This window comes from Salmo trutta, chromosome 28 (assembly GCF_901001165.1).
Source record: "Salmo trutta chromosome 28, fSalTru1.1, whole genome shotgun sequence".
Taxonomy (NCBI): Eukaryota; Metazoa; Chordata; class Actinopteri; order Salmoniformes; family Salmonidae; genus Salmo; species Salmo trutta.
This window is the reverse complement of record NC_042984.1, coordinates 4,448,268-4,468,266: the sequence shown is the minus strand read 5'-3', so window position 1 is coordinate 4,468,266 and position 19,999 is coordinate 4,448,268. Positions and strand designations below refer to the sequence as shown.

Below are 19,999 nucleotides of genomic sequence, written 5' to 3'. Positions count from 1 at the left end.
GTAGACCACTCTACTGGATGTTGTATGGCTTCACAAAGACAGAAGACTTGACGACAACACGTATGTCTAATATGGAACCATTAGGGACACATGTAGAAACCAGAGTGACTGGACCAGCGAGATATCTATCTGACAGCCAACAGGTTGAACCCAGAGTGACTGGACCAGCGAGATCTCTATCTGACAGGCAACTCCATCATAAACCAGTCAATCACTAGATATTGATGAATGTCCTCAACAAGAATGCATTCAGGGTTTTGGAGTGAAGCTTGAGAGAAAGAGAGAGAGAGAGAGTTTTGGAGAGCTGTTGATATCAATCATCCAGTCTTTCATGTCTCACAGTTTTATTGTCAGATTTACTGGAATAAAGTGCCAGGGGGGATGTTGTTGTGCAGAGCATGCTCGCTCACACACACACACACACACACACACACACACACACACACACACACACACACACACACACACACACACACACACACACACACACACACACACACACACACACACACACACGGATGCTTATGTACTAATGCCACCACAGATGGGCTATAAACTATAAACTGGAGGAGAGCAACAGAGAGTATCACACACACACACGCGCGCACACACACACACACACACACACACACACACACACACACACACACACACATACACACATACACACCCACACACACACACACACACCCACACACACACACACACACACAACAGAGAGAGAGAGAGAGAGAGAGAGAGAGAGAGAGTGAGAGAGAGAGAAAATGCATCAACTATAAACTGGAAGAGAGAGGAGAGCTTCAGTACTGGGAAAATCCCTCTCTCAACCACATTAATTCATTTCCCTCACTACTCTCTGTCTGCCTGATGGGCGCACTCGCAAAACACACACACACACACACACACACACACACACACACACGGTCAAACTTAAATTACACGTTACACGTATTGTGACAGCGTCGTAAACAGAGACACAACCACATACTGGACAGACCAGAGGAGGCTGGTGGGAAGAACTATAGGAGGACGGGCTCATTGTAAATAACGGAATGGAATACATGGAACGGTATCAAACACATCAAACACATGATAACCACATGTTTGTCTCTGTTCCAATGATTCTATTCCGTTCATTACAATGAACCCGTCCTCCTATAGTTTTGCCTACCAGCCTCCTCTGTTGCAGACCAACACACACACACACACACACACACACACACACACACACACACACACACACACACACACACACACAATGATGAACTCTCAAACACGCACAAACACACTCGTCCCGCCACACACACCAAAGTATCCTTTCAAAAGCTGGTGTTTGCTTATTTCCAGATGCGTAAGAGAATGAAACGGGCTGGCTTTTTCGCTGTCATGTTTTCCACTGCGGGTGACGAGCCGAGGGTGATGTCGTGTTTGGATACGAAAAACACCTCTTCCCCTCAACATCCTTCCTACACACACACACACACACACACACACACACACACACACACACACACACACACACACACACACACACACACACACACACACACACACACACACACACACACACACACCACCCCAACATCCTGAACTTCAACGGGAGTTTCCTGGCCATTCACATTCCTGCTACTTTTGCATGTTATTGATTAAACTTTATACTGACTGCATCTTACACTGGACCTACCTGCCGTTTCACAGCGAACCCATCACACACTGGACCTACCTGCCATTTCACAGTGAACCCATCACACACTGGACCTACCTGCCGTTTCACAGCGACCCCACCACACACTGGACCTACCTGCCGTTTAACATCGACCCCACCACACACTGGACCTACCTGCCGTTTAACATCGACCCCACCACACACTGGACCTACCTGCCGTTTCACAGCGAACCCATCACACACTGGACCAACCTGCCATTTTACATCGACCCCACCACACACTGGACCTACCCGCCATTTTACAGCGACCCCATCACACACTGGACCTACCTGCCATTTTACATCGACCCCACCACACACTGGACCTACCCGCCGTTTAACATCGACCCCACCACACACTGGACCTACCTGCCGTTTTACATCGACCCCACCACACACTGGACCTACCCGCCGTTTTACAGCGACCCCACCACACACTGGACCTACCTGCCGTTTTACATCGACCCCACCACACACTGGACCTACCCGCCATTTTACAGCGACCCCATCACACACTGGACCTACCCGCCATTTTACAGCGACCCCACCACACACTGGACCTACCCGCCATTTTACAGCGACCCCACCACACACTGGACCTACCCGCCATTTCACAGCGACCCCATCACACACTGGACCTACCCGCCATTTTACATCGACCCCACCACACACTGGACCTACCTGCCATTTTACATCGACCCCACCACACACTGGACCTACCCGCCATTTGACATCGACCCCACCACACACTGCTGCTTCCATGATCGCTATGAGGACAACACACACACACACACACACACTGCTGCAGGAATCATGATCCCAGCAGTTTGTTAGAAGTACCGTCCAAAGTGTGGTCTTTGCCCCGTTGTGTCACCAAGAGTTCCCTTGGAACACACAAACACATACACACAACATTAAGTACAGCCTAAATGCTGACATAATAAATATTTTTAAAACTAGACACATTTTAACAGTTAGATCCTCGTAACTTATTAAGAAATCCAACTCTCTTTTTCTCTAATCCAAAAGTTAATTGAGTGTTATGGAAACAATAAAAAAAAAAAAACATTTTCTCTTTTGATCTACTTTCATTCTCTCCCTGCGTAAAGAGAGAGCCTCAAGGCGAGAAACAGTATATCTTTCTCCCAAATGGCACCTTTTTAGTGAAACACTGTCGACCAGGACTCATAGAGAACAGGACAACACTGTCGACCAGGACTCAGGGAACAGGACAACACTGTCGACCAGGACTCAGGGAACAGGACAACACTGTCGACCAGGACTCAGGGAACAGGACAACACTGTCGACCAGGACTCAGGGAACAGGACAACACTGTCGACCAGGACTCAGGGAACAGGACAACACTGTTGACCAGGACTCAGGGAACAGGACAACACTGTCGATCAGAACTCATAGGGAACAGGACAACACTGTCGACCAGGACTCAGGGAACAGGACAACACTGTCAACCAGGACTCAGGGAACAGGGCAACACTGTTGATCAGGACTCATAGGGAACAGGACAACACTGTCGACCAGGACTCAGGGAACAGGACAACACTGTCGACCAGGACCCATAGGGAACAGGGCAACACTGTCGATCAGGACTCAGGGAACAGGGCAACACTGTCGACCAGGACCCATAGAGAACAGGGCAACACTGTCGACCAGGACCCATAGGGAACAGGGCAACACTGTCGACCAGGACCCATAGGGAACAGGACAACACTGTCGACCAGGACTCATAGGGAACAGGACAACACTGTCGACCAGGACCCATAGAGAACAGGACAACACTGTCGACCAGGACCCATAGAGAACAGGACAACACTGTCGACCAGGACCCATAGGGAACAGGACAACACTGTCGACCAGGACCCATAGAGAACAGGACAACACTGTCGACCAGGACTCATAGGGAACAGGACAACACTGTCGACCAGGACCCATAGGGAACAGGACAACACTGTCGACCAGGACTCATAGGGAACAGGACAACACTGTCGACCAGGACCCATAGAGAACAGGACAACACTGTCCACCAGGACTCATAGGGAACAGGACAACAGTGTCGACCAGGACCCATAGGGAACAGGACAACACTGTCGACCAGGACTCAGGGAACAGGGCAACACTGTCGACCAGGACCCATAGGGAACAGGACAACACTGTCAACCAGGACTCATAGGGAACAGGACAACACTGTCGACCAGGACTCATAGGGAACAGGGCAACTCTGTCGACCAGGACCCATAGGGAACAGGACAACACTGTCGACCAGGACCCATAGGGAACAGGACAACACTGTCGACCAGGACTCAGGGAACAGGACAACACAGTCGACCAGGACTCAGGGAACAGGACAACACTGTCGACTAGGACTCAGGGAACAGGACAACACTGTCGACCAGGACTCAGGGAACAGGACAACACTGTCGACCAGGACCCATAGAGAACAGGACAACACTGTCGACCAGGACTCAGGGAACAGGGCAACACTGTCGACCAGGACTCAGGGAACAGGACAACACTGTCGACCAGGACTCAGGGAACAGGACAACACTGTCGACCAGGACTCAGGGAACAGGGCAACACTGTCGACCAGGACCCATAGGGAACAGGACAACACTGTCGACCAGGACTCAGGGAACAGGACAACACAGTCGACCAGGACTCAGGGAACAGGGCAACACTGTCGACCAGGACTCAGGGAACAGGGCAACACTGTCGATCAGGACCCATAGGGAACAGGACAACACTGTCGACCAGGACTCAGGGAACAGGACAACACTGTCGACCAGGACTCAGGGAACAGGACAACACTGTCGACCAGGACTCAGGGAACAGGACAACACTGTCGACCAGGACTCAGGGAACAGGGCAACACTGTCGATCAGGACCCATAGGGAACAGGACAACACTGTCGACCAGGACTCAGGGAACAGGACAACACTGTCGACCAGGACTCAGGGAACAGGACAACACAGTCGACCAGGACTCAGGGAACAGGACAACACTGTCGACCAGGACTCAGGGAACAGGGCAACACTGTCGACCAGGACTCAGGGAACAGGGCAACACTGTCAACCAGGACCCATAGGGAACAGGGTGCAATTTGGGACTCAGCCGTTTGCGTTCTGTTGTTTCATTCTTGTTAGAATTGTTTTCGTTCAGTCAGCGATTTGGGGGAAAAACAGGTTCATGCGCCAAAGTAATATAGTGGTGATCAGAACTCCACCAGGATGGATTCAGACAGTCAGTTGGCTTAAAGGTTACACACTGGAGAGGTCTGTCTGTCTGTCTGTCTGTCTGTCTGTCTGTCTGTCTGTCTGTCTGTCTGTCTGTCTGTCTGTCTGTCTGTCTGTCTGTCTCTCTGTCTCTCTGTCTCTCTGTCTCTCTGTCTCTCTGTCTCTCTGTCTGTCTTTTTGAGAGAAAAGAAAGAGGACAGATAATCAAAGTAACAACATGTTTTGTCAACCACAAAACACTGACTAGATTGAAGTGAAATAACCCCACTAGCATGTCTAATATAGACTAGAATAACCTCTAAAAATAACCCCACTAGCATGTCTAATATAGACTAGGATAACCTCTAAAAATAACCCCACTAGCATGTCTAATATAGACTAGAATAACCTCGAAAAATAACCCCACTAGCATGTCTAATATAGACTAGAATAACCTCGAAAAATAACCCCACCAGCATGTCTAATATAGACTAGAATAACCTCTAAAAATAACCCCACCAGCATGTCTAATATAGACTAGAATAACCTCTAAAAATAACCCCACCAGCATGTCTAATATAGACTAGAATAACCTCGAAAAATAACATCGGAACTAAAATATGAAATCAGAACTAACTGAACAACAGGAAATCAAAAATCCTTAGAAATGACTTTATTTATTTTGTAAAATATTTAAAACGCAATATATTCATTTACAAAAAGCCCTCTTCAATTAAAGAAACAACAACCGAAGTATAACATTGAAAAAAAAAATATCTATGTGTCAAAAGCAATGTTGTAAATTACAATGAAATACTGCATGAAATAATGCTTTTATTTTGCCTGCTTGATTTAAGTGCAGAGCAACTGTTTTTGTTTGTTTTATTCTTAGATTATTTTATTTTTTTAACCAAAAGTAGTTTTTACCTGCTCAACGCGGTTCTTAAAGAGGCATTCTGGGATTCAAACAACAAGAAAGAGGTCAAAAGCTATATATCCTTCATGTAAATGTCCTAAAATGGATATCATAATCCCAGAATCCCCCTTTTTTTTTATGTCTGGTGATGGAAATTAAAATATGAACAAGTGTTTTGATGTAAATAGAAAAAAATTAAAACCTTATTGAAAACAAACTCATAGTCTCCTAACATTGCATAACTCATAAATTCACATTGTATTGAAACAACAATCCTAGTCTTTCATTTGTAAAATATATATTTCATTAGAAAGATTTGGAACATGATGGTCTTCCTATACATATATTTGTGACCCAGTGCAAATAAAACAGTTTTTCATAGAAATAATTCAATAAAAATCTACACAAATAACTCAAACAACATGAAATTAGGAATACTGTATAAAAATGGCAATAACCAAAAAAATGAACAGTTTAATCATTATAAATGTTCTGCCTGTCTGGACAGTAAGTAGAAGAGCTCAGTAGTCTTTAGTGGTCTGTTGTGGTCTGTTGTAGACTATAATGCATTGTAGTAATCCTACCCTGAAAGTCCTTAAAGGTCAACTGCAGACCTGGGTCAAGTACATTAATCCAATGCTTTCAAAAATGTCTTTTTTTTTTTTAGGTGTACTTGCCTTAATTTAGTGTTTGCACTTCTGTGGCCTATTCCATAGTGCAAACTACACCAAATGCCACTCCAGTATTACAGTATGTTTAACATACTGTATTTGACCAACAGGTCTTGTAGGCTGCCCTTGACCATACTAGACACTGGCACACAGCCATAGACTAACAGCAGTCAGTAAGGTGTCTACCCAGTAATACAGGTACCGTAGTAGACAGCACTACTCGCATCAGCGAGAGCAGAGATGAGAGGACTACTCTGGCTCTCCTCACAGATCCTCCCTAGTGGTTTAGAGAGGGGTGCGTTGGTATACCCCTCCAGAGCTTTCGACACGGGGACACTACCATACCCCTCCATGGATTTAGAAACGGGAACGAGGTTACTCCCATACCCCTCAATACGATTCCGGTTAGCACTGAGGTACTGGTCAAACTCATGGCGGTCCACTTCTGTCCAGAACTCAACTGATGTCAGGCCTAAGTGGTTGGATCCAGTCTGGTCTACGGAGTCCAGGGCCTGGGGTTTAAGGTTGGAGGTGGGGGCCAGTGAAGAAGAGGAGGACTCGGGTGGGGGAGAGAGCTGCCCCAGGTGGGAGGCCTGGGGGGTGTCTGGTCCAGCGTTGTTGTACAGGTAACTATAGTAACCAGAGGACACAGAGGAGACAGAGGAACTACTGATGGACTGGTGGGGATTGACTGGCTCAGACAGGCTTATAGAGGAGCCCTGGGGGTTAGAGTAAGGACTGGGAGAGTTCGTAGGCTCTGGAGCCTGGCTAAGGCACTTTTCCTGGGGAGGACGACAGAGCAGGGAGCCCCTCTGGCTCTGGCTAAGATGGTGATCATGACCACTTTGGCCCTGACCCTGATTATGCCCCTGACTATGCCCCTGACCCTGATTATGCCCCTGACTATGCCCCTGACCCTGATTATGCCCCTGACTATGCCCCTGACCCTGATTATGCCCCTGACTATGCCCCTGACCCTGACTATGACCCTGACCCTGACCCTGACCCTGCCCCTGACCCTGACTATGCCCCTGACCCTGACTATGACCCTGACCCTGACTATGCCCCTGACTATGCCCCTGACTGTGGCTGTGAGGATGACCATGGGCGTTATGGTGATGGCTGTTATAATGGTGGTGTTGGTGGTAGTTCCTCCAGGTGCCATGTAGCTCCACGTCCTCCTGCATGTGAGGGGGAAAGAACACCCCTCCTTCCGCACCCCCCTCCTCCATCAAATCCAGTGGGGACATCTCCGGTGTGGGCAGGCCGTAGCTCAGTGTGTCCCCGGTGTGGAGGTCCCTGAAGTGGCCTAGTGGAGGCAGAAGGTGGTGGTGTGAATGAGGATGAGGATGTCCATAACCATCCAGAGGGTGTCCGTAGACCTCCCCTACCCCAGGAACCCCTGTCCCTCCCTGGGTTAGGCTGTGGAGCAGTAACCCCGGTTCTACCCGTTTGAGCTTTTTGGCCTGTTTCTTGCGACGTGGGCGGTACTTGTAGTTGGGATGGTCCGTAAGGTGTTGGAGGCGGAGTCTCTCGGCCTCCTCAACGAAGGGACGCTTGTCCAGAGTAGTCAGAGCCTTCCACGACTGGCCTAAAGATAATAATAATAGTAACATATATATATACATATATATACATTGTTGTCAACAATACCATTATTAGCAACGGTAACGTAATCAGCATCATAATGATAATCATTATCAACATTACCAACGTTATCAACATGATTGGCGTCATACATTTAGCTAAAATCAGTTGTGTACTGTACATCCAACTACAAACTGGGTGGTTCGAGCCCTGAATGCTGATTGGCTGACAGCCGTGGTATATCAGACCATATACCACTAGTATGACAAAAACATGTATTTGTACTGCTATAATTACATTGGTAACTAGTTTATAATAGCACTAAGGCACTTCAGGGGTTTGTGGTTGTATTGGCCAATATACCACGGCTAAGGGCTGTATCCAGGCTCTCCGCGATGCGTCGTACATAAGAATATCCCTTAGCCGTGGTATATTGGCCATATACCACACTCCCCTCGTGTATTAATTGCATAAAAAATAATCTGTACAGTTCTAAACATATTCTGGATGGAGTTTTTTTATATTGTAGATACTAAGTGATGCTGTTGCATAATAAAAGCCAAACTAAACTCAAAAAAAAATCTGCTTCTTTACTCTCAGGAAAAACTATGTGCAGTACTGCACATATTGAGCAATGAAACCATTTTACATGTGGTTTTGGCTTGAACAAGATGTAGTACCAACAGTAACTAAAGTCCTACCAACAATTAGAGTTGATTTAACTGATTCATTGCGGTTCGTGACATTCGCAACCTCATAAACCGTCCTAAGAACACCACAGGAAAACACGCTTTAATATTTCACACAGTCATGAGTCTAAAAAACATCCTGAATACTGTGTGTGTGTGTGTGTGTGTGTGTGTGTGTGTGTCTGTGTCTGTGTGTGTCTGTGTGTGTGTCTGTGTGTGTGTCTGTGTGTGTGTGTCTGTGTGTGTCTGTGTCTGTGTCTGTGTCTGTGTGTGTGTCTGTGTGTGTGTCTGTGTCTGTCTGTGTCTGTGTCTGTCTGTGTCTGTGTCTGTCTGTGTCTGTCTGTGTCTGTGTCTGTGTCTGTGTCTGTGTCTGTGTCTGTGTGTGTGTGTGTCTGTGTCTGTGTGTGTGTGTGTGTGTGTGTGTGTGTGTGTGTGTGTGTGTGTGTGTGTGTGTGTGTGTGTGTGTGTGTGTGTGTGTGTGTGTGTGTGTGTGTGTGTGTGTGTGTGTGTGTATCTTACCCAGCATCTTGCTGAGGACAGCATTGTGGAGGTCTGGGTTCTGAACGGCCAGTCGTTTCCTCTCGTCTTTAGCCCAGACCATGAAAGCGTTCATTGGCCGACGGATCCTCGACTCACCCCCTGCTTTCCCCTCGACGCTGCCCAGGGAAGGTGCTTCTGGGTGGGTCGAGTCAGGGCTTCCTACCCCTGTCCCTGGTTCAGCTCCGGCCACTATCCTGGCCTCTGTGCGGCCCCCAGTAGAGCCACGGTCTCCAGATCCTCCATAAAGTGGGGTCTGGTCGAAGGGTCCTAGCCCACGATCAGAGCCTGGGCCGGGGGAAGAGACCCATGGATGGCCCCTGGCTCCGTCCCGGCCTGGTAGAGAACTGGCCTCACGACAGTAACTAGACTCAGATATATTCATTCCAGCTTAAACAAACTCCTGTTTAGTTGTTGTTGTTGTGTTAAGTTCTGTCTGTGAACTTTTGTATTTCTGAACACAGACAACGAGGAAAAGGCTAAAGGTTTTAAAAAGCAACAGTGTTCAGAGAAACTGAAAGAGACGGAGGTAAGAGAAGCAGAAAGCCCAAAGCAAAGCATTGACCTCTGAAGGGTGTGGGACGGTTCAGTAGAAACCAAGAGTGTCCTAAAGGTTACACGACTCTTTCTCTCTCTCTCTTTCTCTCTCTTTCTCTCTCGGTTTTCCAGGACCTCTTGTAAAAGAGCGTTGTGTGTGTGTGTGTGTGTTTCTCCTCTGTTATCCTCCAGGACAGTTTGAAAGTTGTGGTGAGGCTTGAAAAACCCGTGGTGTAAATATATACCCAGCCTAAACCAATCAGACGCCAGGGAGACTAGCAAGGCAAGCGGGAGGGGTCGGCAGTGGGAGAGTTCCCCCTCCTTTCCTCCTCCCTCCCTCCCTCCCTGCCCCCCCCCCCTCCCTCCCTGCCCCCCCCCCCCCTCCCTCCCTCCTTCCTTGTCCTATCCGCTCAGCACTCACACAGAGAGATGTAATCTGAGAGGACCATTGTTTCTGCTCACTCTCTCTCTCTCACACACACACACACACACACACACACACACACACACACACACACACACACACACACACACATACACACACACACACACGCACACACACACACACACACAGCTTCCCCAGCCACGCTGTGTGTCTCTGTCTCTCCCTACCTTCCTCTGCCTCCCGCCTCCTTTCCCCAGAGTCCCTATCCAACCCCCCTCTCCCCCCGCCCGCCCTCCCTCCCTCCCCTCTCCTCCCATCATCTGAGGCTATGGCTGTGGTGAAAGGAGACCACACTCAAAGCCTTGCTCGTTAGCGGTGCAGCTCTCTCTCTCTCTCTCTCTCTCTTCTCTCTTTCTTAGACTTTTCTTTTAGATGCAGAAAACAGAGAAGAGAGCTGCACAGAGAAATACGCTGAAACACATAAGATCGGACACTAGCACCCAATAGTAGTCACAACCATGAGGTGACACTCGAATCTTTTCAACATGGTCTCATTAGAACAAGTCAAAACTGTGACGTTGATGCCGAATTTGACATATATCGCCCACCAATAATAAAAATAAAAAAAAACATTAGAATAACTGTCCTTCTGATGTTATCGAAAATAATTCACAACTTATCACACAGACTTGTTGCAGCAACAATTAAGTCATGTGATATGTTGAACCGTTACAGAAAAAATCGTTGACAAATGTAAAAGAGAGGGAATGGGATAATCCATGCTGTATGGGGCATTAATGGATGTTTTCCTCCTAACGATCAATCCTAACAGAGGACACTTTAACATGTTATAAACGGTAAGATGGGAACTCTTTCTCTGAGGACATGGCCGGTAAAACCATTTGTTTCGTAGAGATGGGTGAGAGTGTGGTTGTCCTATGGCTATTTTGCATACAACCGTACCACAACTTTCTTGGAATGGTGCAGGATTGTTGCTAGGCTTTGGAACATCCTCAGCACATTTTAAGAAATTACGCAAAAAAACCCCCAAAAAAACCAAAATGTTCTTAGTATTTCATTACTTTAACGGAAAGTTGACTAACAGGTCAAACATGGTTACATTTAATTTAAAATGTTGGTAATGATCTAGGAACGACCTCCAACTGGTTTGACATTGGGAAAGTTCTCAAATAGTTCAGAGAAGGTTAAGAAACAACCTTCTTCTGTGGGAATTTCAGTACTTCAGCATAACGTTTCCAACAGATTTCCTCATGGTTTCTATTTAAAGTAGTGTTCCCAAATTGTTCCGAGAAAGTTAAGAAATCTTTCCATAAAAAAACAACACCCAAAAATGTTTGTGACGTACAGAGAACATTCTAAGAATGTTATGTTATTTAAAAACATATTAATATACAATTTATCTTAACAGCATATCAGTTACAACATTCTAGTAACTATCTGTAGATATGATTTGGGATTATCCAAATCAAGTGAAACACAAATTGAATTTACAGTGACAAGAAGAAACATTGTGAACCCTTCGGAATTACCTGGATTTCTGCATAATTTCATAGATATCCAACCTAACCAACCTGCCCTCAAAAATACACCTCTGCTGTCTTCAACCAGGATCTCAGCGATCACTGCCTCGGTGCTTGCGTCCGTAATGGGTCCTCGGTCAAATGAACACCCCTCATCACTGTCAAACGCTCCCTAAAACACTTCAGCGAGCAGGCCTTTCTAATCGACCTGCCCGAGTATCCTGGAAGGATATTGACCTCATTCCGTCAGTAGAAGATGCCTGGTTATTCTTTAAAAGTGCTTTCCTCACAATCTTAAATAAGCATGCCCTATTCCAAAAATATTGAACCAGGAACAGATATAGCCCTGGGTTCACTCCATACCTGACTGCCCTTGACCAGCACAAAAACATCCTGTGGCGTTCTGCATTAGCATCAAATAGCCCCCGCGATATGCAACTTTTCAGGGAAGTTAGGAACCAATATACACAGGCAGTTAAGAAAGCGAAGACTAGCTTTTTCAAACAGAAATTTGCATCCTGCAGCACAAACTCCAAAAGGTTATGGGAGACTGTAAAGTCCATGGAGAATAAGAGCACCTCATCCCAGCTGCCCACTGCACTGAGGTTAGGAAACACTGTCACCACCGATAAATCCACAATTGAGAATTTCAATAAGCATTTTTCTACAGCTGGCCATGCTTTCCACCTGGCCACCACTATCCCGGTCAACAGCCTTGCGTCCTCCACAGCAACTTGCCCAAGGCTCCCCCATTTCTCCTTCACCCAAATCCAGATAGCTGATGTTCTGAAAGAGCTGAAAAATCTGGACCCCTACAAATCAGCAGGGCTAGACAATCTGGACCCTCTCTTTATAAAATCATCAGCCAAAATTGTTGCCACCCTTATTACTAGCCTGTTCAACCGCTCTTTCGTATTTTCTGAGATCCCCAAAGATTGGAAAGCTGCCGCTGTCATCCCCCTCTTCAAAGGAGGGGACACCCTTGACCCAAACTGCTACAGACCTATATCTATCCTACCCTGCCTTTCTAAGGTCTTTGAAAGCCAAGTGAATAAACAGATCACCGACCATTTCGAATCCCACCGCACCTTCTCCGCTATGCAATCTGGTTTCAGAGCTGGTCATGGGTGTACCTCAGCCACTTTCAAGGTCCTAAACGATATCATAACCGCCATCGATAAGAGACAATACTGTGCAGCCGTCTTCATCGACCTGGCCAAGGCTTTCAACTCTGTCAATCACCACATTCTTTTTGGCAGACTTAACAGCCTTGGTTTCTCAAATGACTGCCTCGCCTAGTTCACCAACTACTTCTCTGATAGAGTTCAGTGTGTCAAATCGGAGGGCCTGTTGTCCGGACCTCTAGCAGTCTCTATGGGGGTGCCACAGGGTTCAATTCTCGTGCTGATTCTTTCTCTGTATACATAAATGATGTCGCTCTTGCTGCCGGTGATTCTCTGATCCACCTCTACGCAGACGACACCATTCTGTATACTTCTGACCCTTCTTTGGACACCATGTTAACTAACCTCCAGACGAGCTTCAATGCCATACAACTCTCCTTCCGTGGCCTCCAACTGCTCTTAAATGCAAGTAAAACTAAATGCATGCTCTTCAACCGATCACTGCCCGCACCTGCTCGCCCGTCCAGCATCACTACTCTGGACGGTTCTGACTTAGAATATGTGGACAACTACAAATAACTAGGTGTCTGGTTAGACTGTAAACTCTCCTTCCAGACTCACATTAAGCATCTCCAATCCAAAATTAAATCTAGAATCGGCTTCCTATTTCGCAACAAAGCATCCTTCACTCATGCTGCCAAACATACCCTTGTAAAACTGACCATCCTACCGATCCTCGACTTCGCCGATGTCATTTATAAAATAGCCTCCAACACTCTACTCAACAAATTGGATGCAGTCTATCACAGTGCCATCCATTTTGTCACCAAAGCCCCATATATTACCCACCTCTGCAACCTGTACGCCCTCGTTGGCTGGCCCTCGTTTCATACTCGTCGCCAAACCCACTGGCTCCAGGTCATCTACAAGTCTCTGCCAGGTAAAGCCCCGCCTTATCTCAGCTCACTGGTCACCATAGCAGCACCCACTCGTAGCACATGCTCCAGCAGGTATATCTCACTGGTCACCCCAAAAGCCAATTCCTCCTTTGGCCGCCTTTCCTTCCAGTTCTCTGCTGCCAATGACTGGAACGAACTGCAAAAATCACTGAAGCTGGAGACTCATATCTCCCTCACTAGCTTTAAGCACCAGCTGTCAGAGCAGCTCACAGATCACTGTACATAGCCCATCTGTAAACAGCCCATCTATCTACCTACCTCATCCCCATACTGTATTTATTTATTTATCTTGCTCCTTTGCACCCCAGTATCTCTACTTGCACATCCATCTTCTGCACATCTACTATTCCAGTGTTTAATTGCTATTTTGTAATTACTTCGCCACCATGGCCTATTTATTGCCTTAACTCCCTTATCTTACCTCATTTGCACTTACTGTATATAGACTTTAAAAAAAATGTTCCTACTGTATTATTGACTGTATGTTTTGTTTATTCCATGTGTAACTCTGTGTTGTTGTTTTTGTCGAACTGCTTTGCTTTATCTTGGCCAGGTCGCAGTTGCAAATGAGAACTTGTTCTCAACTAGCCTACCTGGTTAAATAAAAAATGAAATAAATAAATAAATAAAAAATGACAGGGAATTTTTACTAGTATTAAATATCAGGAATTGTACAAATCTGAGTTTAAATGTATTTGGCTAAGGTGTATGTAAACTTCTGACTTCAACCTTATATACATCACTACTATATACGTGTGGAGTTCCATTTACATACTAAAATGTTGGGCTGCAATGTTTCTCTTTCACTCACTCTGTCCTCGGGCAACAGCCGACTTGCGCTAGGCAGCCTTTAGCCATCACTCAAAAAAAAAATGATGATAGACAATGTTGACAATGTTGTGATTTTTGTTAATTTAAAACATTAGATATTAACATTATGTCTCTGATGCGTTTCTTCATCACCAACATGAAATATAGGTTTAAGCATTGAACATATCCCATTTAAATAGTATTCACATGCAACAATTACAGCTGTGATTCTTTCTTGGTAAGATTTGCACACTTGGATTGTACAATATTTGCCAATTATTTAAGTTCTGTGTAATTGGTTGCTGATCATTGCTAGACAATATTTTTAATTCTTGCCATAGATTATCAAGCAGATTTAAGTCAAAACTCAGCCATTCAGGAACATTCACTGTCTTGATAACTTTATCCTGAAAAACTCCCCAGTCCTTAACGATTACAAGCATAGTAAGTTAATTGCTTTGCCAATTTTTTTGCAGTATTATTTTAGTGCATTGTTGCAAACAGGATGGATGTTTTGAAATATTTGTATTCTGAACAGGCTTCCTTCTTTTCACTCTGTCAATTAGGTTAGTATTGTGGAGTAACTACAATGTTGTTGATCCATCCTCAGTTTTCTCCTATCACATTCATTAAACTCTGTAACTGTTTTAAAGTCACCATTGGCCTCATGGTGAAATCCCTGAGCAGTTTCCTTCTTCTCCGGCAACTGAGTTAGGAAGTATGCCTGTATCTTTGTAGTGACTGGGTATATTGATACACCATCCAAAGTCTAACGAATTACTTCACCATGCTCAAAGGGATATTCAATGTCAGTTTTTATTTTTACTTTTTTTTACCTATCTACCTTTTTAGCTAGCTTTGGCTAACCCACAATCTGACAGAAAGAGTGAAAAACGCATGTCAAAAATGTTAGAAATTGATTTGATTGAGAGGGGGTGAAATACTTATTTCCCTCATTAAAATGCAAGTAAATTTATAAAATTTTTGACATGCGTTTTTCTGGATTTTTGTTGTTGTTATTCTGTCTCTCACTGTTCAAATAAACCTAGCATTAAAATCATAGACTGATCATTTCTTTGTCAGTGGGCAAACGTACAAAATCAGCTGGGGATCAAATACTTTTTTCCCTCACTGTACAAGAAATCCAGTTTGTGTGTCTTTTTATTTCCAGCTTGTAATGGCAAAACGGAGGGGGAGGAAACTGTACTAACCAAGAGAAGAAAATACCCTTCAAAGTGGAAAGGAGAGAAGGGATGGTTGGAAGGTCAAGCTGGTTTTGTATAGAAGGGATACATTTTTTTTGTCAAAAATGGACTTTTCGTGGGCAAGTTAGGATAATTAACGTAGCAAGTTAGGATAATTAACGTAGCAGGTTAGGAGGAGAAGGTTAAGGTTAGTAAAGAAGAGTTAGGGTTAGCTAAAATGCACCAAAAAATTATACTTTTGACATCAGTATCATCATTATACTTTTGACACCATGGTGAAATGTGTCTGATTCGCATACTAGTAGCATGATTAATAGGGACATTTCTGTACTGACTGTTTGACTGTTGGAACACTTGCCTGTTCATTCTGAGTGAGAAAAAGAAAAATCCACTTGGTGTAAATATATTTTGTAAAAAAAAAAAAAAAAAATGGTTTTATTGTGAAATGAATAGAAACGCCTTGGGCTTATTTTGGTGAGATTGAGCCCCATCGTTTCGCCTCTTTCCTCTCCGCCTTAGTCCTGCTTCCAAAGTCTTTCAAGATACATTCTGATTGGTATTGTCATCGGAAAAACGTAGTCCTTTTTGAACAGACTAAAAGGTGATTTTATCTATTTTAGAAGCATTCTGTACAATATAAATCAAGTATTTCTTCGTTTACTGCTGTAAAACTACGTACTGTTTTTATTTGTTTACTATTTACGTTATCCAAAAAAGTGTCTGGTTATTTCTTATCAAGGGAAATTAATAAATACCCCATATTTTAGATGTGTAATGGGGACTCCTGTGGCTCAGTTGGTAGAGCATCTTGTTTGCAATGCCAGGGTTGTGGGTTCGATTCCCACGGGGTACCAGTACAAAATGCATGAAATTAAATGTATGTATTCACTACTGTAAGTCGCTCTGGATAAGAGTGTCTGCTAAATGACTAAAATGTAAATGTAACGACATCAAGTCAATTTGGACATGGTGTTATTTGTGCCAGAAGGGCTAGAACCCAACACGGTAGGCCTGTATAAGGCAGCAGCCCTAACCTCCAGGCCGTGACTGGACAACCTTTTGACAGTTCATTCATAACCTCTAGACACTAACAGGGATGGGGAAACTCCAGTCCTTGAGGGCCTGATTGGTGTCACACTGTTTCTCCCTCCCTAACAAACACAGCTGATTTAATCAAATTGCATTTCTAAACTAAAGATCATGATTAGGTGATTATTGGAGTCAGGTGTGTTAGCTGGGTGTTGGGGCAAACACTGTGACACCAAACAGGCCCTTTGAGGAATTGCCCACCCCTGAAAGACACTTGTGTGTCATAGCCTAGTGGAGACCAATATCTATCTTGTGTAATTAAGATATATTAAACCACCGTTGTTGATGCGTTTGGCTGTCAGATACATTTTTGTATATTTGAATGTGGCAGTAATAGGACCTAAGCCTGGCAAGCGTGAGAGAGAGAATACTATTTTAATGTAGCCCTGATCCCAATGACTTGACTGCCCCCCAATGGAGAGAAACAGAACTGCACATTTTTAGCCAATCACAATGCTTATTTGAATTTCCCGATAAAATCAGTAAAAATTCTCCACAACGAAAGAGAGATCAAGTTAGACACACACTAGGGTACGGGACAGACAGGCATGAAGAGATAGCTTCACCGTACAGGCTACAAACTGGCACTTTTCCTCTTCTCCATCTCTCCATCCTTCTCCCTCCTCTCTCTCGCTATCCACCTCTCCTCCTCTCTCTCTCTCTCTCTCCCTATCTCTCCCCTCCTCTCTCTTTATCTCCTCCCTCTCTCTCTCCCTCCTGACTCTCGCTATCCACCTCTCCTCCTCTCTCTCTCTCCCCCTATCTCTCCCCTCCTCTCTCTTTATCTCCTCCCTCTCTCTCTCCCTCCTCTCTCTCTCTATCCACCTCCCCTCCTCTCTCTCTCTCCCCCTATCTCTCCCCTCCTCTCTCTTTATCTCCTCCCTCTCTCTCTCCCTCCTGACTCTCGCTATCCACCTCTCCTCCTCTCTCTCTCTCTCTCTCCCTATCTCTCCCCTCCTCTCTCTTTATCTCCTCCCTCTCTCTCTCCCTCCTGACTCTCGCTATCTACCTCTCCTCTCACTTCTCTCTCCCTATCTCTCCCCTCCTCTCTCTTTATCTCCTCCCTCTCTCTCTCCCTCCTGACTCTCGCTATCTACCTCTCCTCTCACTTCTCTCTCCCTATCTCTCCCCTCCTCTCTCTTTATCTCCTCTCTCTCTCTCTCTCTCTCTCACTACTCTGTATCTCTCATCTCCATCTCTCTTTATCTCCTCCCTCTCTCTCTCCCTCATCTTCCTCTCTTCGCTGTCTCTCTCATTCCCATCTCTGTGTCATTTGGGACGCAGACAGGTGTTTTCGGGAACCAGAAGACACTGTTGTTTTAACCCTTAGCCTACAATGGTCACCCCCCCACCCCCACCCCTGTGGAAATCGAATTAATAAAATAATCCCCATCAAAATCTGTCTGTTTATTAAGATAGAGAGATATGTGGTTTTAAATGGGCTGCGTCTCAATCCACCAGCATCAATTCCACCGAGACATCCTGATAAATTCAGTCTTTTTCTCACGAAAACGTCTGTAGCATTCGAACGCTTTTGGTCTACAAACTATTATGACCTATAAATAATACTGTGATACTATAAACTATTACTCTACAGAAAGCTGGTGTTCTCTGTTTTGCTTTAAGACACCCACACAAAAAAATGAATGGAAGTATATATGGAGATAGTTTACTGCCTAAAATAAGGGAATAAATACTTGTATATATATATATACTTGTATATATATATATATATATCGTTTCCTGATCTTTCTTATATCTCTCAGCTACACTTCAGAACAAACTTCCTTTAGATTTTTTTTGGGGGGTGTACTATTTGTTGTTCCACGTAGTGAATCTGTTATTCAATGTGTTTGTATGGGCTAGTAATGCCAATTCAATGTTTCATACAATCATTTTTGTATATGTTTTTTTTTGATACCTTAACGGGGTCTTGATTATGATTGATTGATTATGATAAAATCATTATTGGTATGACTATCTTAAAACAATTCCGTATGTTAGCTTGTGTTTGGGTGTGTGTGTGTGTGTGTGTGTGTGTGTGTGTGTGTGTGTGTGTGTGTGTGTGTCACGGATCCCTCCGGAACTTTCATCATGCACATCTGTCCCTTATTCCCACTGATTAGTATGTGTATATATATGTGCCATTTGGTTCACCATGGTCTTGTTCGATTTATTGTTCCAACGTCTGTTGGTTCGTGCGAGTACCTGTGTTGTTTCGGCCTTGTGGATTGTGCAGATGGTTACGGGTTTCGTCCCGTGTGTTAATCATTGTGTGTTTGTGTTATTTATTCGAGGTATTCCTCTCTCTTTTGTTTTGGGTTTCTACCCTGTGTTTTGTAAACGTGTTTGTTTGGTCTTCGTCCCCGTGCCTTTACACGGCACGCCGTAATTTGGGATGAATAAAAACCTCATTACGCATTCCTGCGCCTGTCTCCCGAATCATTCATACCAACGTGACAGAGTGTGTGTGTGTGTGTGTGTGTGTGTGTGTGTGTGTGTGTGTGTGTGTCAACAGGGGATGGGGACCCACACCCGACCAGGACTGGGAAAGAATGGGGAGGCCGTTGGTTGACTGGGAGACTACTGAGGCTGCTGAGCCGGTCGGTGTTGAAACATGACAGAGCTAGAAGAACAGAGACTCTCCCTCCCTTCACCCTCCCTCCCGCCTGGCTGTCTGCTGTTTGTGCCTCACCCTGACATTCTCACACACAGTCTGTCTTAACGACCAGCACCACCCCCCCCCCCCCCCCCACCACCTCTCGAGACTTATGCACACACACACACACACACACACACACACACACACACACACACACACACACACACGTGGTTCTAGTGGCCAGGACAGGAAGACAGCGATGTTCCTGCAGGGAAATCTGGTGAGAGAGGTGGGGGTGAGTAGAGGGGAGGGAGGAGGAGAGGAAGGAGAGGCAAGGGAGGAGAGGGAAGGGAGGGAGTATAGGGGGGAGGAGGAAGAGAGCGGAGGAGAGGAAGAAGAGGCGAGGGAGGGAAG

At 45.2% G+C, this 19,999-nt stretch overlaps 1 protein-coding gene across 1 annotated transcript; it reads right to left on the bottom strand.

Moving 5' to 3' along the window:
- Positions 1-5,591: 5,591 nt before the first annotated feature.
- On the bottom strand, positions 5,592-10,078 carry LOC115166454 (transcription factor Sox-18A). Its single transcript, XM_029720354.1, has 3 exons — positions 9,316-10,078; positions 7,546-8,111; positions 5,592-7,437 (listed from the first exon to the last, which is right to left on the bottom strand). The coding sequence occupies exons 1-3, from the start codon at positions 9,716-9,718 to the stop codon at positions 6,703-6,705; spliced, it is 1,704 nt and encodes a 567-aa protein (XP_029576214.1). The 5' UTR covers positions 9,719-10,078; the 3' UTR covers positions 5,592-6,702.
- Between the last annotated feature and the right edge of the window lie 9,921 nt (positions 10,079-19,999).